The sequence below is a fragment of the Camelus dromedarius genome, chromosome 8 (genome assembly GCF_036321535.1).
Source record: "Camelus dromedarius isolate mCamDro1 chromosome 8, mCamDro1.pat, whole genome shotgun sequence".
In the NCBI taxonomy this organism is placed as follows: Eukaryota; Metazoa; Chordata; class Mammalia; order Artiodactyla; family Camelidae; genus Camelus; species Camelus dromedarius.
This window is the reverse complement of record NC_087443.1, coordinates 69,169,705-69,196,023: the sequence shown is the minus strand read 5'-3', so window position 1 is coordinate 69,196,023 and position 26,319 is coordinate 69,169,705. Positions and strand designations below refer to the sequence as shown.

At 42.8% G+C, this 26,319-nt stretch overlaps 2 protein-coding genes across 10 annotated transcripts in view; both read left to right on the top strand.

The window, feature by feature from the left end:
• The window catches only part of ABLIM1 (actin binding LIM protein 1), a 282,485-nt gene that overhangs the window by 130,799 nt on the left and 125,367 nt on the right, over positions 1-26,319 (top strand). For all 9 annotated transcript variants that reach the window (XM_064488467.1, XM_031461815.2, XM_064488466.1 and 6 more), the window contains exon 2: positions 6,246-6,380. In XM_064488467.1, coding sequence (XP_064344537.1) covers positions 6,246-6,380 — 135 coding nt within the window. The remainder of the gene's footprint in view (positions 1-6,245; positions 6,381-26,319) is intronic.
• Positions 9,722-10,927, top strand: LOC116155923 (protein FAM136A-like). Its single transcript, XM_064488624.1, has one exon. It carries the CDS (start codon positions 9,986-9,988, stop codon positions 10,355-10,357), a length of 372 nt encoding a protein of 123 aa, XP_064344694.1. The 5' UTR covers positions 9,722-9,985; the 3' UTR covers positions 10,358-10,927.

Here is a 26,319-nt window from a genome sequence, read left to right as displayed (position 1 = left end):
ACTTCCTTCATGCTGAATAAGGTTTTCCTGTGGAAATCCCCTCCCCAGGGCTTCCGAGCATGGGCTGTGGAGTCCAACGACTTCGCTCTGTGATCTTGAACAAGGTATTGAATTCCTAGCCTGGTTGTCTTTGTCTGCAATATAGAGATACTAAAACAGCACCCCCTAAAGGCAGTTGTGAGAATTATCTGTGATTGTGGGTATAAATCAATTAGCATGGTGCCTGAAACATACTATTTAGCAAACTGTACCTGTTATGATAATAGAAGGGTGTTACGGAGTTACGTGTTGAGGCATCTTAAGTTCAGGAATCTATAGCTTCACGTGGAAGATGCCCCAGTAGTGGTAATGGATGGTCACTATATTTTCCCTGATCCAAAAATGGAGCTGAGAAGTACAGAGAGGACAACTCGGGTTATTTGATACGTGAAATCAGAAGAATTCCAGAAATTTGGAGGAATTGACCATTGAGCTTGCAATTTTGTAGGGTCAGGATCGAGGCATTGTGAAATAAAAGCAAAATAAACACAAAACAAGAGAAAATTAAGTGCTGGGGGACAGTGCAGGTAGTTAGTGCTTTAGGACTTGAAGGAGAATGCAGTATTTTATCAATCTTAAGCCATGGTGGAAGCTTTCGAGAAGAGCCAGGTCTTGGGCTGGGCCCTGTGTGTTGGGTTTGACTTGAGCAGGTGAGGAGAGGAGAAACTGTCTCAGGTGAGGCATGTGAATGAAGGTGGGGAAGAAGATGCCAGGCCAGGAAGTGGTCAGGAGGCCTCCCTGAGCAGGGCTTTGTGTACTTCTACATGAACAGACAGCAGAGGGTTTATGTGTCCATCTTTGGGGTTGGCCTGCTGGGACTTGAGCTCAGCACAGCGAGCTGTTCTCAGCAAATGTAGCTATCCACATGGCTATTGTGGGTCATGTCACTGAAGATTTCTGAAGCTGGGCCAAGAACTTTAGACTTGATGGATTGCGACAGAGAGAGATAGCAGATGTTTTTTGTTTTTGCTTTAATAAACTTTATTTTTTAGAGCAGTCTTTGATTTATAGAAAATTTGAGAAGATAGTACAGAGTTTCCATTCACCTGACACCCAGTTTTCCTTATGAGTAACATCTTACATTTATGTAATTCTGTTGTCCTAGTTAATGAACCAACAGTGATGCACTGTTCACTTAAGTTCATACTTTATTGTATTTTCTTGGTTCAGATAAGATGTCTTTTTTCTGTTCTGGGATCCCATCCAGGGCACCTTGTTACATTTCATTGTCGTATCATTTGAGGTTCCTCTTGGCTGTGACAAGAGGACTTTCCTCCTTGTTTTTGATGATCTTGACCATGTTGAAGAGTATGGTCAGGTTTTTGTAGCATGTTCCTCACTTGGGGAATTTTCCCATAATCAGACTAGGATTGTGAGGTTTTTTTTGGAAGGAAGGTCACAAGAGACAAAGCACCAGTTTTTATCACGTCCTGTCTCAGGTACTGACTGTCAGCACGACTTGCTGGTGTTGACCTTGATCACCTGGTGAGGTGGTGCTTGTCAGATTTTGTCCCCTGTGAAGTTACTGGCCCTGCCCCACCCCTCCGTACTGTCCTCTCTGGAAGCAAGTCACCAAGCACAGTCCAAGCTTACGGAGTGCAGAGTGATGCTCCACTTGTTTGCAGACTCCTCTTCGTAGGTGCACTGACGAGGAAAGAGCCAGGGAATAGGGAGCCTTCAGTGTCTGAGAAAAAGGGAGTGAAGGCTGGACTCCTGTGGTGAGAGAAAGGATGAGTAAGGGGTGAGAGCGTGGGCAGCATTTAGCGGGAGATGAAAGAGAGGGTGGGATCTGGGTGACGGCAAGGTTCCAGGCGTCAGTGTTTAGGGGATTGTCTGGGTGGAAAGAGCACTGCATTGGTTTATCGCCAACTGGCTTTCATGGCTGGGTCGCCTTGGGTGAGTCACTGTTTCTCTGAGTCTCAATTTGCCCGTTTGTAAGATGGGCTGACAGTCCTGTTCTTGCTACCTTGTGAGCTCTTAGGAGAGTGACAGGAGATAATGCAGATGCAAGAGCTCTGAAAGCCATCAAGCTCCGTGTGGTTCTGGAGGCTGGTGAAGGGAGAGTGACGGTGCCGATGAGAAGGGAGGCGCCTGGGAGGGGAAATGTATTACCTGGGAGATGCTGAATATTTCAGATAACATGTTTCAGATAATATTTCATATAACAAGTTATAACTCATACTGAGCATACAGTAATAGCTTCCTGATAGTCACCTGCTAAGGAGATTTTTATTTCAAATATGCTTTCTCAGATGTTCTGTTTTTGGTGGTATAGGTCCATGGTCTTTCCCACAGGTAGAGGGGGCTTGAGTGAAACGAGGCTGGTTCTGGATGAGAAGGAAGGGCCCTGCCTAATCTTTTTGGCTTCCTCTTACAGCCTGTAATGGCCTCTGTTTGGGAGCACTGCAAGTGACAGTTTCCCTTAAGGGTCTCAAGCCCTGCTCCCACCCTAGTCTCACCACCTGCGATCTCTAATAGGTATTTCCGAAGTAATACATCCACAGTGGAACTCTGGTTCCTGTCCCACACTGTCATTCCAAGGATGTGACTAACCTATTTTGCTTGACTGAGAAGACAGTGGGAAACTTCTCAGTTAAACCTGCAATAGGCTGTTTTATCTGAGTAGCCAGAATCCCTCCAAACTGGAAATTATGCTGTGGAGGAATCCCTTTACCTTTTCAGGCAAATAGACTTAGCTCTTCAAATACATTTCCTCATTATTCAGGACACATGCAGCCATGCTTTTGGTTTTTCACCGGACTGTTCTTCTTTTGGCAACAAACTGATGAGCCGTGGAAGATTTTAACCATGTCTGCCTGAGTTCCAGGGCAAATCACTGACTACTTGGTGCAGAGATTTGGGAAGCCTGAGTGTGTTAAGCGTACCTTTGCCAATAACTCTCTGCTGACTTGGGGCGAGGAGCGTAAGCTCTTTTCTCCTCATTTTCCCTATCAGTAGAGTAAGTAGGGACCACCCAGGCTCTGAAAGATGGAGCAATCACGTAAAGATTAGCAACAGAGCCAGCTGGCAAATAAGGGGATGGAATTATCATCATCTTGACTGCAGCTGACTCAGCATATTTCACAAACGTAGAATTGAGCCAATAATGAACATACACTTGGTATTAACCAAATTGCCAAAGGAAGTTATGTGAAATAAACCTCTTTATGAGTCTTTAAAAAGGAGAGAGATTCTTTTGTCTACACTGATTTGAGTTGGGGTGAAATAAATACCAAGTCTCTTTTGGTCGTCAAATTCTGTCATTTTCTAATGAGAAAAGCCCATTTCTTCACAAGTGGGTTGTCGTGATATGTGTCTGCCTAGGCTGATGGATGATAGAAAGGCAAGTCAACACGATGTGGTCCCTGCTCGTCTCTGGGTGAAAACAAAGGTCATCTCTGGGCATGGATGATTCCGCAGCATAAAGATGTATTTCCAAAGGAAAATGCTTACAAAATGCAGATGCTGATCCCAATTCTGACCTCTGTGTCTGGTGCCAGCATGTGCACTGGCCCCTTTGTCGAGACTAAGGGAAGAGCCAGGAAGTGAAATGCTTTTTCCCTTCCCTTCCCATGACTCAGCAGGGCTTGCTTGGTTAGCTATAAAAAATTCAAGTGTCAAGAGAAACTGCGGTGCACTTTCTTACCCCGAATGCATTTTCCCTCGTAGTCAGGAGATCCACTGTGTTCTCATATTGGAGTGGATGGTCTCATGGATTACTTTTTTTTTCACTAACTCTCCTCTGTGACTTGCTTAACCATATTGTCTGGATTCTAAAGGGGCAATCGTTCTTGAACTGCAGCATCAGAATCTCCTGATGAGCTTTTTGAATAGCTGGATCCCTGACTCCCACCCCTAGTTCAATAGGGCTGAGGAATCTGCATTTTTCAGATAAGGCACTGGGGGTCCTGACATAGGGGATCAGCAGAACCACCTCGAGGATCACCGGCGGGGTGACGTGCCCAGCTAGCAGTACTTGACTGCACCCACCACGTGTGCCCCTTCTCTAAGTCAAGTCCTGATTCCTGCTTTTAGAACTGCCCTTGAGTCTGGCGAAAACATTATTGCCCAACTTATAACAATCAACGCTTGACTTATAATCATTTCTGACTTAAGACAAATCGCGTGGGAGCCAGCAAGGCCTAGGTGGGGATCTTTGAGCCTCCCCTTGGGCAGCCTGCTCAGCTTCTCTGAGATGCTATTTCCTCATCTGTCAAATGGGAATAGTATTAGCCACCTCACCGAGAGAGGGAATAAAATGACATACGTGTAAGCACCCAGCACCGTGCCTGGCGCTGAACAGACAGATGCCCGATAAATGTTAACTTTCCTCCATTCTTTCAGGGAGCAGGAGTTTGAAACGAAAACAACAAACCTTACACACAGTAGAAAATGTCCAGGGAAGCTTTTCAAAATGCCCAAGCGAATAGATGTTTGGCCTTGTTACACATCACCTTAAAAGTCAGTGGTTGTTTAGAGATCTTGAAAAGATGCTCCTTCTTAATTTCCTTAGATCGGACTGACTTCTGTTGTGAATACAGGCTTCCAAGAGAGATCCCAGCAGGCCGTAAAGAAAATGCAGGTGTATCACAATGTTGGTACCTTTGCCGAACACTCCTGGGGTCCAGCGCAGAGAATTCAGATCAGGTGTTTAACCTGCCGAAACGGCACCTGCTCCTAGTCTAACTCTCACAAGAAGAACCTTGTTTCTGAGAATTTAGCTAGTAATGGATTATTTGGACTGTCTTGTTCAAACTCTTTCCAGGCAAAATGAGAACATTATAGTGGTCTGAGAGAAACAATGCACTGTTATATTTGGGGTGTACACAGAGCGCCTTGCTGTCAGGTGCTGTCTGAATTGAGTTTCAGAAATATCTGCCCACATCCCTCCCCCTGCTCCCCACCCTGTCCAACCCGGTTTCACCATGCAAGGGAAAAAAAAATCTTTGTTCTTTGTGTTGGTTGATTAAGTTTAGGTTCACCGTTCTTATCCTGTATCATGCTCATACAGGTAATTATGAAATACGTTTCTATGTATCACACGGTTCCTCCTTCTGAGGACCCAAATCAGAAAAGGAATTTAATACCAAAAAATGCCTCTGCTTTCTCTGGCTGCACAAACAGGAACTTCAGTGAATACCGTTGGGTCGCATAAAGTCACAGGTGTCCTCTTGGAACCTTCTCTCTTGGCCCTCTGTAAGGGGAGCCTGTAGATCCTATTCCCGGGGCGAGGCGGTCACAATCACTCCTATTCTCTGAAGGCCACACTCTAGAAACTGAGAGAATAATCCTTGTAAGACCCATCGTACGATTTCAGAGCCTGGAAAGACCTTCGAAATCCTCTGATCCAATCCCCTTTGTTTTACGGGAGAGGAAACTGAGGTTCAGAGAGATCCACACAGTTACTAATTTATTTTTTATTAAACACCTGCCTGCCGTGTGTGTCTCAGGAACCATGCACACAGTAGGAGGCTCACAGTAGGCCTCCAACAGGTTAAGTGCATTGCCAGATGAAGATCAGAAGTGACTCTCTGGTAGACGAGAAACTAGCCAGCACATGCTAAGGAGGAAGTGAGCCTTGACTGAGCTCCTTTGGTGCACGAGCAAGTGTTCTCCTAGGATCTGAGGAGCTGGGGGAAAGTAGGAAGAGTACAAATGGGGAGAAAAAAAATAGGAACTTTAAGGGGGAGGGTGTAGCTCTGGGGTAGAGTGCATGCCTAGCATATACAAGGTCCTGGGTTAAATCCCCAGTACTGCCATTAAATAAATAAATAAACAAACCTAATTACCTCTCCCTACAAAAATTTTTTTAAAAATAGGGACACTAATAGGGTCCCCATCCTCAAGGAACTCACAGTCTGCAGTGAACTCCTGGCTGAAAGGCACTTTCTAAACCAAGCATACTACACAGTATTGACCCAAACAAGATCATATATTTAATGACCCACTTACATAGTCCTAGAGAAGTTTGGAGGAAGAGAGAGGACGCCTGGCTTCCAGAGGAACAAGCCCGGCATTTTCCCCACCGGACTGTTAAAGCCACAGCTCTCTTTTTTATCCATGTACCCCTGTAATTACGACATGGGGGCAGGGGCTTGATCGATGCTTATTGAATCAATTAAGTGGCTCATTTGATACTAAAATAATGGGTTTATTTATGCAGGAGTGCATTCTACTCACATGGACCTTTTTTCTTTCTCTTTCAGTGGCCCACCCCCAGGACTCCCACCACCCCGCAGAGAAGCCTGTCATCCACTGCCATAAATGTGGGGAGCCGTGCAAGGGCGAAGTGCTCCGGGTCCAGACCAAACACTTCCACATCAAATGTTTCACCTGCAAAGGTACAGAGCCTGCAGCCTCCTGGCTTTGTGGCGTCTCCCACTCAGCGCTTGCCTTGGAGGCTGCCCCCTCCCCTTCGCTCCACCCCAGGGTGCCGGCTGGTCAGTGAGTGTGCTCACAAGCCCTGGCATTGCTCACCTTCTCTAATTGGGATTGGATTAGACTTAAGGGGGAGACCGAGCGCCCCCCCACACTCAAGACCAGCAGTACACAGGCTTTTTGGGTCTTCACTGAGGTCCCTGATCCTGGGAGGAGAGACAAGTGAAAAATGCAGTTTTGTGTTTTGTACTTTATATTTCCTTTCTGCCGAAATGAGGGACTCCTCCTTCGAAGTAACCTTGTCCCAAAGCCATTATTTATAGGCGGGCTACATAACGTAAAGATTGGGGTGCTGAGTCTCTGGTTCCTCTGTGTGTGTGTGAGGAGTGAGCATTAAGCAAGAACCCTTGGAAGGCCTCCAAGCAGGAAGATGCCTCCCACCTAAGAAGCTGCCCATTTGCAGTTGATTTCTGTTAACAAGCCCCTCTTTTGAGGTTTACACTTTTGGCATCGATGTGTGAAATATGCCGTCCCGGTACACTGGAGCCAGGGCATGGCCGAGCTGGGGCAAAAAGGAGGAAGAGAGTTGTTTCCGTGTGTTTATTTGAGAAGGAGGTTCCCTAAGCTGAGGGCACGTCTGGGTAGCTCAGGTTGGGGCTGAGGGATGGAGGAGGAGATGGAAGGCGGCAAGGCTCTGAGCCTGCTCTGGAGCTTGACTCTGAACTCTGCACGCCGCCGTAGGCACCCTCATCCCCGAAACCGCATTTCATTTTAAGTCTCTTGGGTTACCAGGGGTCAACGTTGCCATCTTAGGCCAGCTGCCCCTGGGCTGAGGGTGGGTGGCTCTCAAGTAGACTCCAGGCTGCCTAGAGACCCTCAGATACATGATAAAAAGAAGGGCAGAGGCTTTTCTGGAGTCCCCAGTGGTTTCCTTCACTGAGCGTAAACTTTTTATTATAGCCCAAATGAGAAGATGGGAGGGGAAAGGAGGGGAGGGGAGGGGAGGCAGGAGTTTAACTCCCACTGAGCATGACTTGGGTTATAAAGGCCATCATGAGCATCTTAGCATGAGAGATTCTTTAATCCTACTGGAAACCCCTACAAGTAAGTTCAGTAAGTCCTCAGTTCTCAGACAACCCAAGGTGGTTATCAGGAAACATCAGGGTCACACCCAGGGCCCTGACTGTGCTGCCACTCTGTGTGGCTTAAGTCCTGCCATTGCCACTACAGCAGCTCTGTTGGCTCGGGCAAGTGACCTGTCTCTCTGTGGCTCTGTGTCCTTACCTGTAAAATAAAGACATTAGACCACGTGAGATTTAAATCACCCCAGGTCTGAAGTTTGCTGATTCCACAGACACATAACCGCGCAGTGTATAATACGGAACCCAGAGGATTACTGGATTAGAGTCTCTTAGGTAGCATGCCAGAGGAGAAATAACTGCTGGTGACATCCGGATTGGCTAACTTGGCGGCAGGCACTATATCTTGATTTATTTTTTGTTCGTAACTTTCCTGAGACATGGCTTAAACAGTGTAGATTTGGTATGAAATAAATACAACCTGTGAACAAGGGCAGTCCTGAAAGTATTTTATATTTCTAGCTGGAAGTACGTAGTGTTAGCCTCTGAGTAGTTCAATACATCAAGATACTAGAATAACACGTTCATTTATCCCTCGGGGGGTGGGAGCTTCCTTACTTTTCTTCTCTTCTAGTTTAAATCTAAGGACTGACTATAAGTTATTTATGTTGGAAAGCTATACCATATATATTTTGTTTCATGCTATCAATGTGTTCCTGAAAAGTTGAAGTTTTTTATGTATTACATCATATTTTGAGAGCAGTTATTGTTTGTAGGAATTATTTTTAATTTAAACAAAACTATACTAAAATAAGTTCTTGTAAATTTTTATTTTTCTCATACTTAATCTGTCAATGTCTGCTGTCTTAGGTCTCCAACTATCTGGGGTCACCCTTTTTTTTCATTATCTGAAGATAGTGCCTTGAGCTGCTCATGCTTATGCTCTCGTGAGTCCATGCCTTTTCCCCAAGATTCTAGACTAGTGTTGTCCAATAGACGTATGATGCAAGCCACATACGTAATTCTGAATTTTCTAATAGCTATCTTAAAAAAGGTATAAAGGGACAGGTGCAATTAACTTTCATAATATATTTTTTATTTGTCCCTATATACCTCAAATATTATCATTATCATTTCAACATGTAATTAAAATAAAAATTATTGAGATCTTTGACATTCTTCTGCTTTCATACCAGCTTGACAGCACATCTCAGTTTGGACTAGTCCGTCACATTTCAAGCGCTCGACAGCCACAGTAGTTAGTCGCTGCAGTATTGGACAACACAGTTCTCAGGATTCCTCGGGGTTTGCATTCTTGCAGTCCCCTCTTGCTCTAAATTCTTGCCATTCCCAAATTCTTGGTCTCCCCTTTATGAGTGCCACATCTTTTGCATGGCTTCACCCTACACTGGACAGTATTTCTCGTCCTCCTTTTCCAAAGGTACCACTTTATAAGGCAGCTGTTTTCAGGAGACTTGACTGAACGTTTGGGAAAACAGAGGGAGTTATAGCACAGAATAGGCAACAACTGCTCTGATATTCTCAGGCTGTCCATTCCTTTCTTCCTTCCTTCCTTCCTTCCTCATTTCTATTAATAGCCTTTAACTTTTAGAGCACTTTTACACTTACAGAAAAATCGAGCAAAAAATACAGACGAGGGTCATTTCTCATACTTATTCAGAACGCCATCTGCCACCATCTTTGTAGGGCTTCCTCTCTGCACAAAGACCCTCTCCCCTCCATCCCAGGGACCCCAACTTCCTTCTCCCTCACTGTCAGATCAAGACTCAAATTTCCTTAGGGTCTCTACTTTTTATAAGTTCATTAGGATGGTTTCCCAGAAGAAACAGAGGTCTGCTCCTTGAGGAATTCTGTCTTCCTCCTAACCCAAGTGGCCCAGGCTGAAGCTAAGTCTTAAAACATCAGTTTTGTTTTCTTTCTGTTACATCTAAAGTAGGGGTGTTATACATACACAAATAAAAAGTGTTGCCGAGGATGTGGAGAAGAGGGAACCCCCTTGCATTGCTGGTGGGAATGTAAATTGGTGCAGCCACTATGGAAAACAGTATGGAGTTTCCTTAAAAAAAATTAAAAATAGAACTACCATATGATCCAACCATTCCACTTCTGGGTATTTATCCAAAAAATATGAAAACACTAATACAAAATGATATATGTACCTCTATGTTCATTGCAGCTTTATTTACAATAGCCAAGATATGGAAGCAACCTAAGTGCCCATCAACAGGTGAATGGATAAAGAAGATGTGGTATGTGTGTGTGTATATGTATGTACACACAATGGAATATTACACAGCTATAAAAAAGAATAAAATTGGGGAGGGGCGCAGCGCGGTGACCCCGGAAGCAGCGGTGATGGGGCGGGCCTATGCACAGGAGTCCATGTGGGCGCTGGCGCGGCAAGTTAACAGAGTAGGGTCGCCATGGCAGAGCTGCAGCAGCTCCGGGTGTGAGAGGCGGTGGATTCCATGGTGAAGAATCTGGAGAGGGAGAACATCCGGAAGATCCAGGGCCTCATGTTCCGGTGCAGCGCCGGCTGTCGTGAGGACAGCCATGCGTCCATGCAGCAAGTGCATCACTGCATTGAGCGCTGCCATATGCCTCTGGCTCAAGCCCAGTCCCTGGTGACCAGCGAGTTGGGGAAGTTCCAGGACCGCCTGAGCCGGTGCACCATGCATTGCAACGACAAAGCCAAAGATTCAATAGATGCAGGGAGTAAAGAGCCTCAGGTGAGACGACAGCTGGAGAGTTGTGTGACCAAGTGTGTGGATGACCACATGAACCTCATCCCAACCATGACCAGGAAGATGAAGGAGTCTCTCTCATCCGTGGGGAAGTAGAAGTCTGCTGTTGGCCATCGGGGCTAAGGGCAGGAATCTATTTTAAAAGAGGAATGAGGATTTGGGTCTTTTAAGCAAAGTTTATGAATGAAGAAATTAAGGATGGCAGCACGTTTAAGGCCTACGTCACTTCCTTCTGGACACTCTTTCCTTTGTGTTTCAAATCCTAAAAAGTGAGATGGAAAAAACTGGTGCTAAAATTTGGGTCAGAGATAGCATAGCACAGGTGTTTTTGAGAGCCCAAGTGTCACGTGGCAAGTGCTTATCCTGGCAGTAGGGATCGCCCTTGTACCCAGCCGGAGCCCTCCGAGGTACCAGACTGTCATAGTACACAGGTGCCAACAGGTGGGCAGGTTCCTCTAGCCTGCCTGTCATCTGGTGGTGTGAGGAGAGGTGTTTCTGTTTGTTGTCAGCTTCCTGTCTACCGGAAGGATCACCACACCATTTTCCATAAACTGTAAAACAAAATCCATGAGGTCACCAATTTAAAAGGGAAAAGGAGACGTCTAGGGTTTTGTTTGGTTTGGTTTGGTTTTATAGACACAGGCATGAAGTTAAGTTAAGATGTGGCACTGGAAAAGGTAGTTTGCCTAAGAACTTTGAAATGGTCCTTGCAGATATTCATTTCTGGCCATCAAGGTGTGAATGCACATTTCTTAAATTACATTGCATCTTTCTGCCTGGAGTCCCTGCAAAAATATGAGAGGTGATGTCGCACTGTTATGGGAAGCAGCCGTGATTGGCCCTGAGGCTGTCTGCAGCAGTGACAGGACAATCTTGCAGTGACACTCAGCCTTGAAGGGAAAGGGGGTTTTGTGCTGTGCACTAGTATTCAGGAGTGAACAGTGAAAGGAAAACGGTTGCCTGCTTAATTAAGAGAGTTATGAAGTACTGGATTTGAAAAAATCTGGTTTTCATAAAACAGGATAGAATAAAAGCTTAAACCCAGTGTTGCTTACTTTGCCCCTTGAAATGACAGAGCTCTATCGAGACAATCTCTTGGCAACACAAAGGGGATGAGAGAAAAAGTAAGCATCTTGGGGGTGAGCTGTGACTTTTTTAAAGCTAAAGAGGGACATCCCCCCCTCCCGGCCCCCGCATCACCAAACCACTTTTGCCAGGACCTTTGCAAAATGCATTATTCCTCCCGCAGTTCTGGCACCTTACCATTTTGTTAAGTATGTTGTTGTCTTTTTACCAATTTATTACTTGAAATGATAATGTAGCCTGTCTGTTTGCTGTTTCAAAACTGGTGATATATTTTCCTAGTGGTTTGGTTTTAAAAATAAATAAGGTTTAATTTTTCCTCCAAAAAAAAAAAAAAAGAATAAAATCCTGCCATTTGCAAAAGAATAAATGAGTGGACCTACAAGATATTATGCTAGGTGAAATTAGTTGGATAGAGAGCAACAAATACTGTATTATTTCACTTATATGTAGAATCTTTTTAAAAAAATGAATAAACATAACAACACAGAAACAGAGTCATAGACACAGAGTATAAACAGGTGGATGCCAGAGGGGAGGGGGAAGCAGAGGGGGAAATAGGTGATGGAGATTAAGAGATACAAGCTTCCAGTTGCAAAATAAATGTGCTGCCAGTATGAAATGTACAGTGTGGGGAACATAGGCAATAATTATGTCATATCTTTGTGTGGTGACAGATTATAACTAGGCTTATTGTGGTGATGATCATTTTGAAATGTATAGAAATATCGAATCCCAGTGTTGTGCACCAGGAAATAACAGAGTGTTGTAGGTCGATTATACCTCAAAAACAAACAAACAAATTCAAAGAAAAAGAGATCAGATTTGTGGTCACCAGAGGTAGGGGGGTCAGGTGACAGAGAATTGGATGAAGACAGTCAAAATGTACAAACGCCCAGTTATATGATAAGTGAGTACCAGGGATGCAATTGCAGCATAGTCAGTGTGATTAACACTGCTGTATGTTACATGTGAAAGTTGTTAAGAGAGTAAATCCTAGGAGTTCTTCTCACAAGGAAAATTTTTTTCCCATTTCTTTAATTTTGCATCCATATGAGATGATGGATGTTCACTGAACTTACTATGGTCATCATTTCATGAAGGATGTAAGTCAGATCATTATGCTGTACAACTAAAACTCACACGGTGCTATATGTCAGTTATATCTCAAGAAAACTGGAAGGGAAAACAAAACAAAGGAGAGATGCCATGTTAAGATTGTGAGCTAATGTCAGGGACAGAGGACCTGGGGTGGAGAGCATTTGCTAAAACAAGCCTAGGCTTTTGGTCAACAGATGGCTGAGTGCGGAGGAGTATTCAGGTTCTGGCTGTGATTCCCAGGCCGGCCAGAATTTCTTCTTCTAATTCTCTCCCCTCCCTCCCATCCAACTCCCCTTCACACACACACCATGATGCCAAAGCCTTGTAGTTCTTGAATGGGACTAGAGGTTGCTTTCTGCAACTAGAAAGAGAGCCCTAAAATGCAAAAACCTATAGGAATAAAAGGCAGAGATGAACTCTTTTACTCAGAATCAATTTTGAAAGAAGAGAGGGAAAGAGGAAACTTACACGAGAGCTAGACAAGCATGAAGGTGGGAAAGGGTTGCAGTGGAGGAATTAGAGTTCATAGCACAAAGTTAAACCAATAGTCTGCCCACGACTTCACAGGTTTAGCTGTAACAGGGTCAGGGTTGGTGAGCAGGAATTTTGTTAGAGAGCCCATATCACTTCCTGAAATGTCTGACATCTTGGGATCTGATGGTCCAGGAGTTATGTATGTACCCAGTTAGTGGATGTTAATTGAACACGTACTCCATGCAAGATGCTATGCTGAATGCTGAGACTAGAAAAAGCACACCATATTTGTGTGTCAAAGAACTCATGGGGTATTTGAAGAGCTATATATGTAAGCAGCATTTATGATACTGAGTAATAAGTGCCAGGAATGGAGAGGAATATAGGATGTGGGCTGGAGGCAGGGTGATCCATGGGGATGGAAGTCCAGGTGGAAATAATGTAAGGTGGCAACAGTGTGATAGAGACTAGGGGACATTTAAGAGACATTTAAAGTCAAGATTGCTAGGATTTTATGACTGAGTGTATGTGAGGAATGAAGAAGGATCCGGGTTTCCGGTTGGACTGCCTGGGTGGGCATTTTTTTTTTTGCCACCAACTAAGGAAATACAGGAGCACTGGATAGAATGTAGTGCTGGGGAGAGTTCAGTTTGGGATCCGCTGAGGCGGAACTTACAGAGTCTAGTAGGCTTGGCACTCAAGAGATACCAGTCTGTGCTGGGAGGATGTGAAATTGTGTGGCATCCAAATAATGGCTGAAGCTGTATGACTCTGTGTGGAATTCCCCTGGGAAAGAGCAAAGGGCAGGAACTGAATACCAAGGACGCCGGCACCTGAGGAAGGAAGTAGGGCCTAATTTCCGTTTGTAACCTTGACAAAGTACCCACCTGGTAAAGAGATAGGGAAAGCGGTTTACCTACTGGATGGATTTTATAATTGAAAGAAAAGGAGATCCCCAAAGCTTCTGCTGTTCTTTCTAATATAACCCAGTGGGAATGAGACACGGCTGCAGGGTTCCAGATGGAGCTGCTCTTCAACCTTCAGTGCTCAGTAGTTTTGTTTCTTGTCCTTGCCCACTAGCAGCAATCATCCCACCAACTTAAAGGAGAGTTTTTTTTAATGCTACCCATTCATTCTGATACCATTCCAGTGATGTGATTTTTCAGTGTATCACCTGGTCTGCATCACGATTGGAATACATGCTCTATGAGAGAATAAGAACCCTATTTAAATAGTATAAATTTAACATTCAATTAATTATATAATGTTTAATTTATATTTAATTTACTTATAATTATATGTATAGGTCATCATATTTATACATTATATGGTTCATTATAATTATTGTTGTCTATCTTGAGTATTTTTTTTTTCAAAGTAATGCCCTAGATCCATTTTTCTGCCAGAAAGTTCAAGAGCATTTAGAAAAGGCGAGGGACCAGCAGATTAAGAAGGGCTATGTAGCCAAACTTTCTGTTTTCAGTGAGCCTTTCCTGGACTATCCTGTGTAAGATTTCAGGTACTTCCGATTATCACCCCTCTCTCTCTGCTATAGCTTTTTCCCTTAACGTTTATCATTATTTAACATATTTTATTCATGTCTCTTCACCCTTTGCTAGAGAGTAAGTTCCCCTTGAGGGCAGACTTTTTGTCTGTTCCTAATGGCATAGCTAGTCAACAAGATTTATCAAGTGCTTGCTGTGATGTATGCCCTCAAATGCTTACTAGACAGCAACATTGTCTTCTGAAAAGACAGAGCGTAAGCAAAGCTGTGTGTCACTGATCACAGAGCTATCTGTCCGCCTGGCAGATGGAACAGATGAGAGAACTTGTGCGGATGGCGTCTGTCAGGCGGCTCTCGGGTGAGATGTTGCCACTGTTTGGTTCTTGATGCTGGTTTAGACCCTTAGCTTTCACTTAACCCAGTGGGTGTAACCCACTGCATGTGGGTTCTTTTCAGGCTCAAGTGGAAAATCAATAAAGCTCGAGTGAAATGGAAGTGGTTTCTTATGTTCCCTGAGTGCCGAACTCGGGCTTTTAACACCGGTTTAGAGAATCTTAGTCATTTGGAAATTGACTAAAAGGTAGAATTAACCAGGATGCAAGAAAAATTAGCCTGATACAGATGTTCCCTTTTCACAGCAAATGAGAAACCACCTCCATGCTATCTTTTATTGATAAAAGGATAATCCTGTGTAGTTTATCTTTTGAATTTTGTACCACGTTAAATTATTACCTAGTCAAATAAATACGATTTAAATTTTTTTAAATAGTTAAGTTTTTGATTTCCAAACTGAAACAGGATAAGGGCTCATAAATTCTCCAGAATAGATTGCTTGATGATTTTGACTCTTGTTGAGAGATAATTACCCATGGGTCCCTGTGAGCATAGGTGCTGGTAGCTTTTTGTTCTGAGTTATCTCTCCATGGATACTTGTACAGTAAACAGCCTTGGAAGATAGAGATAGTGTTTCCCTCTGGAGCAGAGGACAGATTTGTTTGCTGTCAAGTGTCATAAAGATAATATCTGCCCCTGGAGCAAAGGTGGGATAGATCTGCTTGCAGCTCGTTATAAAAGATTGGGGTTTCCTAAGTTCGGGGTTTCTCAGCGTGACACAAACCCACTGCACGTGCAGGACCCTGGTGACCTACATCTCTTGCTTCTGGGGGACTTGAGGGGCATGGGGAACCAGTATCAAATATGAAGCTCATGTTACCTGCTGAGAGTCATAAAATCTTTTGCTTCTGACCCGGGAGTTTCATGTCTTCTGCCAGCATCCATCAAATCAGAGTGGGTTGACTTGTTAGGTTGTAGGTAAAATCTCATGTTCTTTATAGTTCTTGAAAACGCTCAGTTCACGTCGATGAAAGCTTCTTTTTTTGAGAAAGAGAATGCTGAAGTTCACCCAGTTTGTCAAGGAAAAACACATTTTCTAAGAAAATGTTGTACAGCGAAGGTTATAGGAGTGTTTATATCACAGAAGAGGGAGGAAAACTGAAATGATCCTCAAGCATTTCTAAAGCAAGCATTGAACTAGTCCTGTTGCTGGTTCTTTTCACCTCCTGACCCTTGCAGAACCCCAGACTCAGACCTCTTCTCTATGTGCACTTTCTAGTGACCTCATCCAGTCTCATAGTTTAAAAGTACCGTCTATACCTTGACAATTCCCAGCTCTCTACCTCTCCTGCAATCCAGACTGTCTTCAAAGGCCTTCTCAGCATCTCCAGTTGGCCTCTAAACCTGACTCTTGGTTACTAGCACCACCTCCACCCCTAACCTGCTTCTCCAGTCTTTTAGTTTCAGCAGTTGTCAAGACCCTCCCTCCAGGTGCTCAAGCTAAAAACCTTGGAGTCATTCATAACACCTCTTTTTCTCTTGCACAAAACAAGTATTCTACCAACAAATCCCACTGGCTTTATCTTCACAGTATGTACAAAATCTGACCATTTACTCTATCCCGTGATAATGACCCTGTTCCACACCACTGTCACGTCTTATGGATAAATAATGGTATCAGGTCTCCCTGCATCTGCCCTTGGCCCCCCGCTGGTTATTCTCAATGCAGTAGCCAGGGTGATCCTTAAAAATAAAGCCAGTTCCTGTCACCTTTCTGAAGAATTCCCTCATCTCTTAGAATGAAATCCGAAGACCTTGATTAGACCTTCATGGCCCCTCCCCCTGTTACTCCCTGACTTCATCTCCCACCATTTTCTCCCTGGCTCACTCTGCTGAGCCACACTGGCCTGCTTGATGGTTCTTAAACAAATCAAGCACTGGACAACCTCAGGACCTTTGCACTTACTGTTCCTTTTGTTTGCCAAGCTCTTCATTCCAATATGTGACTGATGCCCTTCTCCACTTCCTTTGGGTCTCTTCTCAAATGTCACTTATCAATGAGACCATCTTTGACACCATCTAATATGTATAGATGTGTATCTGTGTGTGTTTACATTTGTATGTATTTATATACAATTTAAGTTATGTCTGGTTTGCTGCCTGTCTCCAGCAAACTGGAGGCACCAACAGGGTTTGTACAGCAGCCCTTAGAAAACAGCCTAGCTTACATCAGGCACTCAGTAATGTTTGCTGAATGAATGAATGAAATGTTGATCATCAATTGATATACTAATTATAGATTATTATTTCCAAATTATTAAATCCAGGTTACCCAGACTTGATTTCAATCAATGTCATCCCAAGTGTGGGAAGGAGAAAATTATTTTTGTGGTTCCCAGACAGAGCATTTCTCACACAGTGAAAAAAAAATTCTCTTCAATCTTTTTTTCAATCCCAATTTTATGAAGCAAAGATCTTTAAAACAAAAAGAGAACAGCTGTCAGGCCCAGGGCCTTGATCAGGCAATGATATCACAGCTCTAATTGAATTACATGACTTAAATATTTATTTCTACAGAAGCTTTAGGGGAGGTGGCACTGAATGTTTTGATTTGTGGTAGTGGTGTACATTTGCCTTTTATAAAAATTATACTCAATGAAAGTGAGCTGATTTTTTTAAAGGCATTAAGGAAACAATAGATAGATCCAAAACTGTCCACCAAACAATGAAGGTGGTACATGAGTGAAATTGGGGAAGTTTGGGGAACACTGATGCGGATAGTAGGCTTGGATTTGCATCTGAAGTGATGAGGCGGTTTTTAGTCATAGTCTTGGGACTCAAATGTTATACTCTATCATAACCATGACATCTACCCAAAAAAAGAACAACTTATTTATGTAAATGTAGTCAAACTCTTTAACTGTTATGGTGAAATTCATCTGCCACTACTTTTTTGAATTTGTAAATTTGGGTTGCAGTTTGAAAAATATCCTGTAAGAACTGACTCTAGCTTGGTCCCTTTTTTTCCTTTTATTCAATCTGAGAAGGGATTTTGATAGTGTCTGGAGAGGTATTACCTACTGAGTGACGGCTAGAGGGCAAAGTAGAATTCCTGTTGGAATTCCTCCTTGGTTGATAAAATCAACCAATTCACAAATCTGATAAGCCCTAAAACCTTCTTATCCACATTAAACCAAGGCAGATGGACTTGAGTCACCTTTCCCTGTGATGGAAGTGGCACTTGTGGGGTAACTTCAAGTGTCTGTGATTCAAATAAACTTTTTCTCAGCCTTTGCCCGTAGGTCGCCCGGTGTCTCATCACCTGCCTTGAATAGCCTGTGCAACAGGGCTGCTGAGTGGTTCTTGGAAAGAATATTTACACTGCATTGAAGAACCAGGGGTAGCCTTTCTGCTGTGCCTGGAAGCTTCTAAAACTCTGGGTCTCTCTTTATTCACTGAACCTTTTGTGAGAAGTAGGGAGGACCTCAATAGATACAATGTGTCAGGAGACATGTACATGGTACGAAAGCTACCTGGAGAGGCATTAAACTTGTCACACCCGAGAGGCATTAAACTTGTCACACCCGTTAGGGTAGAGTTTGTAAAGTGTGGTCTGAGAAGCACCTACCCCAGAGTAACCGTGATGCTGGTTAACCATTCAGATTCTGGGTCTCATCCCGGTCTCCCTTATCAGCATCTCAGTGGTCAGGGTCTAGCATTTCCAACCAGCTCTCCAAGTATTAAGCTCACCAAACTGAGAACCACTGCTTTGTTGGACATGGACTTTGAATTGGTGGTGGGATGATGATGGGGATAGTATATCAGTAGCCTGTTCAGAACCACCTGGATAAGAATTCTCTGGTCATGGCCCTTCATGGCCTATGAAATTACCAGGAATTGGGTTTTTCTTTAGAAGAGCCTCGTTAAATATAGAATTTAGGTACGAAATGTTCAGCTAAATGGTAGATATTAAAATTTATGCTCTAAACATTCCTGACTAGTAATACGGAGATAGGAAAAGTCATGGTATGGAGATATGTCCTATGAAATTCTGAATGGGACCAAAGAAGCAAGGATATAGAACTCCTTGTTATACAGTTTATCTGCACCCATCAGGTCAAAACTGAAAACTGAAGCCAAATAGCTATCAGTGATGAAAACCCTGGCTACCCTGTAGAGTGTACTATAAGTGCTGAGCATAAACAGTAACATTTTTATTATTATTCAACAGATTTTTTTTCAACTGCCAAGGCACTGGAGAATGAATCATACATGATTAGGTTGCACATATAAGTTAAACATGAACTCTGCCTTTATAGAGATAAGCCATAGACTGAAGGTTTGTGTCCTCCCCACCACCAAATTCATATGTTGAAACCCAATCTCCAGTGTAATGATATTAGGGAGCGGGGCCTTTGGAAGGTGATTAGGTCATGAGGGTGGAGCCCTCATGAATGGGATCAGTGCCCTTATAAAAGAGACCCTGGAGAGCTCCTCACCCCTTCTGCCACACAAGGACCCAGCGAGAAGATGGCTCTCTGAAGCAAGTGCTCTCTCACCAGACACCAAATCTGCTGGCAACTTGATCTTGGACTTCACAGTCTCCAGAACTGTGAGAAATAAATTTCTATTGTTTATAAGCCACCCAGTCTGCGGCATTCTCTCATAGCAGCCTGAATGGACTAAGACAGGATATCAATCAGACACTAAAATCATCATACAAATATGACTTACCAGCTGTGATAGGTGCAATAAGGGGAAAATGAAAAGAGCTGCCTGAGCAAAACTGTGAACTTGTAACAGGAGGATCCTGGTGTGTTTGTGGTGGGGGGGATGGGCAGGTGGTCAGAAAAGGCCTCCGCACCCCCACCCCGACCTCTACCTCTCCAGGAAGAGAAGTTTGAGCTGCCATGTCAAGGATAAAAATACAATAGCCACTTAACTTCTCGTTGTAGTAAAAGTCAACTAAATGGACTTCATTATTCCCGGGAGCAGATTTGCATTCTTTTCTTACTAAAGGTCACTTTGGTTTTGCATAAGTCACCCTGGGACTATTGACACTTGATGGCCTTCAAATGTTTACCATATGAAATGTATACAGTGTCTGTCATCTCTCCATTGACTGTGCTGGGCTGTGGAGGGTTGGTAGGTTTATATAACATGGTACCTGCCCCTGAAGAGCATGTGCCACACTGGTGGCAAGCAGTGTGCTTACTAGTAGAGCCATGGCTGGCAGCAGGACAGGTGCAGGTGAGAGGTCCAGAGCCCAGGTGCCGTGAGTCAGAGTCTACAGAGACCACCTGGAGCTCAGTGGTCCAGGGATGTTGCCAAGGAGGGCAAGATGTGATAAAGCATGAATGCTCCAGAAAACATAATAACCTTCCCAGGACAGGGAAGGGGGAGTGTATGTCATGGTCAGGGGAAGGGGCTGCCTTGTTCAGGGTCGTGGTTGGTGAAGTCAGGGGTGCAACTAGACTTGACACTGGCCTTCATTTGGGCAAGCAAGCTTGCTTCCTGTGCGAAATGAATGGAACTATAAAGTTCCTACTGTCATTTGAAAGATGGCATTTTAAACATTAATTAGATTAACTTTTTTCCTTTTCAAAAATGGAAATGGTATTATATGTTATTTATAGCCACATAGTTTTAAAAAGACTTCTGAACACTGGATGTCTCTGGAAAATTTTAAAAATCAGATCATGTGGGCCCTTCCCTTGAGGTAGTATTGGCAGAAATACTCATACAGAGTTTTGTTAGAGACCATTGCCACTTTGCAGTGTGAGTCTTAACTATGTGTTAGAAGGTGTGGAAAATGCTACCTTATGATAGCTTTTAAAAGTCCCTTGGCCTCTGTAATGGTCAATCCATCAACACAGCCATGAACATCAAAATTATTTTTAGAGTGTTCATCTAAAATTATCAGAAAATTCAGTTTGCAATTTCTACTAATGTCAATGAGTTGCAATATATTTTTCAAGATTTCATTTTTAAAGATTGGATTCTGTGAAATGGCTTGGGAAAAACATCCCATTTTCAATAGTACTTTCCATTTTTGCTGTCTTAGGGTTTGTAAGATGCTTACCAGATCAGGATCATTCCATGTGGAATATGTGTATAAAATGCAAGGATTTTTAGGGAGTAAAATGGATGGAAATTGAGGGGTGGGAGGTTGGATACACAGATTAAGAGTTTTCTGTGTTTAGATAGTTGTTTTAGAGGTAAAATTGTATTACCTGATTTATATGCTATAAGAACTAACTCTTTATGTTTATATCTCATTTCCAAAAATGAAAGTTTAGGTAGTGGTAAAATGATAAATTTGATGCTCTCTTCATTACAATGTAATCCCTGTGACTTGATCTAGGTATATGGGTCAAGAAAGTAACATTATCACATTGTCCATGTCCAAAAGGATAAGTGAGCTTGCTATCCTGGATAGAAAGGCCATTTATTGTATCATAATTATGTTCTAACCATAGATACAGTACAGCCTCTTTCAGGAGCCTGTTCTCATTTGTAATCACCTCTGTGGTTATAACCATAAGCTTATCTAACCTACATCTCTTGGTACATGTAAAGCAAACTTTCCCCTAGTTTGTGCTTCAGATGGAAAAAAGCTGATTACTGATTTCCTTAAAATAACCTAGCATACACTTAAAGAACCATTATTACCTGACCTCTTTTTCTTTGGCCTAATCCCAGTTCCATCTACTTTTTTTCCCTTAGTGTTCTCTCCCAGCCCTTTAATTATTCCTGCTGCTACCCTGTGACCCCATTCTAGTTTCTTCTAAATCACAGAGCCCTTAACGGGCCGCAGTCTCATTCTGTATAATCAGGGCCCTCTTGGTATTGCTGAACACAAGGCAGAACATAGTCTGACCCTACACATAGCACATGTGAATTGAAACAGTCTCTAGAGATGTCGAGACAGTCAGTTTCAGTTACGAAGGAAGTTCAGAGTCTTAAAAGACGCAGGAAGTTGAGAGGGGATGGAGCCACCACCTGGGCACTGCTATCTGGATGCCAATTAGATACTTTCAGAAGCAAAGACAGGATTACTGGCTCTTCCTTTCTGCTGTGCCAGAGCAACTTGGGTCCACCCACACTGTCCAGACACCAGCGCAGTTTAAAGCAATAAGAAATAGGAGGAAAGTGGCAGTAAGTTTCCATCTCTCTAAGTATCGCGGAAGATATAAAATAGCAGAAGAAGTGGTTTTTGCATTCAGTAAGCTTGCAGTTGAGATAAGGAGAAAATCATAAGGGCAGTGTAAGGTACAAGGCAACATATATGAAGAGTCAAATGTCAGTAACTGTTCTGAGCCTGGAGGAAGCAGAGCCAAAGGGGCCTGGGGGAGGCCATCAGCTTCATCACAAGGTCACACCTGAGTGGGGCCAGAGAGGCTAGCTGGGGTTGGCTTGGGCATCGGCAGTAGGTGAGAGGATGTGTCTGTCCGGCAGGGGGATGGCAGGGTCAGTTTGACTGGAGTAAAGCACTGGTGGTCAGGAAGAGCCACGTGGGTATTTGGTAGATCCGGGGCCTTAGATGCAAGGTCAAAGCCTTTGCAGAGTGAAGCAGGAGGTCTGTACTGTATTAATTTGGGGGAGGGGTGCAGGGTAGATTGGGTGGGAGAAACAGGAGAAAGAGAGCCCATTAGGAGGGTTAATAGACCCTGTGCTACCTGCTCTTTGTGGTTGCTGGTAAAAATGGTAATACATCTGTGCCCTTATCTGCTTTCTGTAGGGTCAGCTTATAGGCACGCATAGAACTCTCACTGAGGCCGTGTCCTTGGCGTCTGGGGTTCATAAAAGGCAAAGATACACGACCCAGCTCTTTCTGGGGACTGAAGAGGGGAAAGGAAGAGGAGAAAATATAGATCTTAAATTTTACCTGTGGGCCCCAAATTCAAATGGGTGGCCTAGTTTGAGATCAGCTTACCTGGGACACACAGGTAAGGTCCTTATAAGTCTCAGCAGGCTTCCATTTCTTCCTTGTGCATATTTCCAGCATTAATGCTTGATAGTTCCTGATCACTAAGTAATCTATGCTATCACAGAAGACTTTAATACTTATTTTGTGTCATGGCCTAAAAACAAAACAAAACAGTGCATTGAGTGAGGGATGTTATTCTGGGTGATATCGTTGTTACTTGAGCTGGTTATAATTAATGTCATTTGTACACAAATTTCCACAGCAAGCGTTAAAAACAAACTATGTAGCCAAAGACTTCATTAATAAAAGAGGTTCCTAAATGATTCCTTTTCAACCAAGGCTCTTTACTGATTATTGCAAACTCAAGCTCTGAATTACTACAACCCCTCAAATGCTTGGCTTTGGGGGCTCATTTTGCCATCTGGTTGGACTCCTAACTATCTTTTTCCCCAGAAGTGATCATTGGTTTTGATGGGCATTTAGGAGTTAATGTGAAAAACTATTTAAATATGTTTTTGAGTCTTAGTGTTTGTTTTCAGGATGATGCATTAGCAAACAGTTATTTTTGGTGGGAGCTGCCCCCTCATATTATTGTTTATGAGTCTCTGTTCAGCTATTTTGAGCTCTGGGCTACAGCACAGAGTATTTCTGAACTACAGTGTGTGGTACTTTCAAACACACTGCTCTGGGTTTCAGAGCAAAATCTGATTCAACGAGACCCCGCACTGTAACAGAATTGGAGGTGGTTTGGAAAGATGCTCTGTCAGAGTCTACCTCTGTATTTTCTGTGAGTAAATGAATAGAGTAACGAATTTAGTTGCAGTAGAGGTTGGAGGAAGAGGATGGGAGGTATTTGGTATTCACAGTGCGAATTCGCTGACAAAGTGTTTGCCAGTTCCGTACCTGGCATCTCTCCCACCCCCAGCTCCAGGGCATGGCAGCCTGGGAGGAGGCAGGGTGGTGCTGGCCCAGGCAGGGCAGAACAGAGTTTTTAACTGTAAAGGAGAAATTCTAGAGGACATGGCCCTTTGAGGATGTGGAGAAAAGGAAACCCTTGTGCACCTTTGCTGGGAATATAAATTGGTGCAGCCACTAAGGAAAACAGTATGGAGGTTCCTCAAAAAATTAAAAATAGATCTACCATATGATGCAACAATCCCACTCCTAAGTATTTATCCAAAGAAAACAAAAACACTAATTAGAAAAGATCTATGCACCCCCATGTTCATTGCAGCATTATTTACAATAGCCAAGATATGGAAGCAGCCTAACTGCCCATCAATAGATGACTAGATAAAGATGTGGTGTATATATACAATGAAAATTACTCAGCCATAAAAAAGAATGAGATCTTGCCACTTGCAACAATATGGATGGACCTAGATGGTGTTATGCTAAGTGAAATAAGTCAGAGAGGGACAAATGCTATATGATCTCACATGTGGAATCTAAAAAAACAAAACAAATGAACAAATGTAACAAAACAGAGTCATAGATACAGAGAACAAATAGGTGGATGCCAAGGGGTAGGGAAGGAAGAGAGACATAGATGAGGGAGATTAAGAGGTACAAACTTGCAGTTGGAAAATAAATGCATCACCAGTATGAACTGTATAGTGGGGGGAATATAGTCAATAATTATGTCATATCTGTGTATGGTGACAAATAGTAACTAGACTTACTGTGGTGATCATTTTGAAAGGTATAGAAATATCAAATCACTATGTCGTATACCAGAAGCTAACACAGTGTTGTAGGTCAATTATACTTCAAAAACAAACAAACAAACAAATTAATAGAAAAAGAGATCAGATTTGTGGTTAACAGAGGTGGGGGTGGGGGATGGGGAATTAGACGAAGATAGTCAAACTCCCAGTTATATAATAAATGAGTATTAGGGATGCAATGTACAACATAATAAATATGATTAACACTGCTGTATGTTATATATGAAAGTTGTTACCGGGGTAAATCCTAGGAGTTCTCATCACAATGAAAAAAACATGTCTATTTCTTTAGTTTTCTATCTATATGAGATGATGGATGTTCACTAAACTGATGATAATCACTGCATGATGTATACAAGTCAAATCATTATGCTGTACACCTTAAACTTATACAGTGCTGTATCTCAGTCCTGTAAAAATAAAACTGGAATAAAAAATAAAAATAATGTAAAAAAATGAGGGAGAAAGGTAGGGATGGAGGGAGGAAAGGAAGGAAGGAAGAAAGCAAGAAAAAAAGAATGAAAAGAAAGAAAAAAAAGTAGAAAGAGAGGGAAAGAAAGAAAAGAAGGAAGGAAGGAAGGGAGGGAGGGAGAGGGAGACAGAGGGAGGGAGAGAGAGAGAGAAAGAAAATAAAGAAAGGAAGGAAGGAAGAAAGAGAAAAGAAAGAAAAAGCAAGGCAGGTGCATGGCCATCATCACCAGAAATGAGCAGGTGTAACCCAGACCCTGCCGCTTCACTGGGGCAAGTTCAGAAGGGCTCCTTGTGCCCTGTGATGGGCTGACCAGTTGGCTGAGTGCTAGACCACAAAACCAGCACCTGCCCTAGAAAAGAGAAGAAAGGACCCACCTAAGGCTCCCGGCTCCCAATTAGAATTCTTATGTTGCTCAAAACTAAATTGAAGACATCGATCACATTCGCTTAACATCCCTCCCTCTCTTGCTGGGATGAATTGGTTAAAACACCAATACGAGCAGCAGAAATGTTCCGTCTCCTGATCTAGATGAAGAAAATGTCTCTTGCATTTTACCCCCAAGCAACCTTTGGGCAGAGTTTAAAGTGTTACCTATTCTCCTAAATTTTCTGGCAATACGAACGAATTGACAGATGGAATGTCACTGAAATTAACTTGTTGCAACACAAAATGTAACTGCTGTTGAAGAAATAGTTGCTACTACAACCCTGTTGATGCCACTAAAATACTATTCAAGTTTCACCCTTATTTGACACCTCTATACTTTGTTCCCCTCCTGTTCCTTGGTATTTTTACAACACAGGCAGCTCCTGTTACCTTTTTTTAAAAAGATTTAAGATTTTAAACTGTGCTGTTACTAATCTCACAACTTTCATGTAAAATTGCTTTGATGCACATATTCCTACTTAGCTAGTTAATGGTATTCACTGGTTTGTAGAGAAAGAATTCAAGGATGTAACATCAAGAAACATGGCTTGTGGTCATGTTTTAGTGATAGCAAAGCAGGCAAGATTCAGGGGGGGCCTTGTGTGGGACATGTTATAAATTGATCATCAAGAAGAAAGCAATTAATCTCTTTCACTGGCAACTCTATTTTTTTTTTTTATGAAAGGAATCCATGCTTTTCCTTGGACATATGTTAACTTTCAACTAAAGCAGTGGCAAATGGATCATCCAAAGTTAAAAATCTAAATATATCCTACTGAAGGTCGACCTTACTAATTGAGATTGTGTGATCATTTGGATCAGAAAGTTTTGCTTTGTGCCACCAGTTCAAGGTGTTTGCTAAGCTGTTAATATAAAACAGGCTAAGGCTTTTTTAAAAAAAGTTTTTAGATGTTCACCTTTAGCTATTTTTAGAGAAAAAGAGTAATCCTTTTGTCAAAGAGTAATTTTCAAGAAGTTAAATACACGACTCTCATCCAGATATAGAAT

What these genes read in the sequence shown, in the direction of transcription:
- LOC116155923 (XM_064488624.1), top strand. Translation starts at nt 9,986, where the DNA reads ATGGTGAAGAATCTGGAGAGGGAGAACATCCGGAAGATCCAGGGCCTC.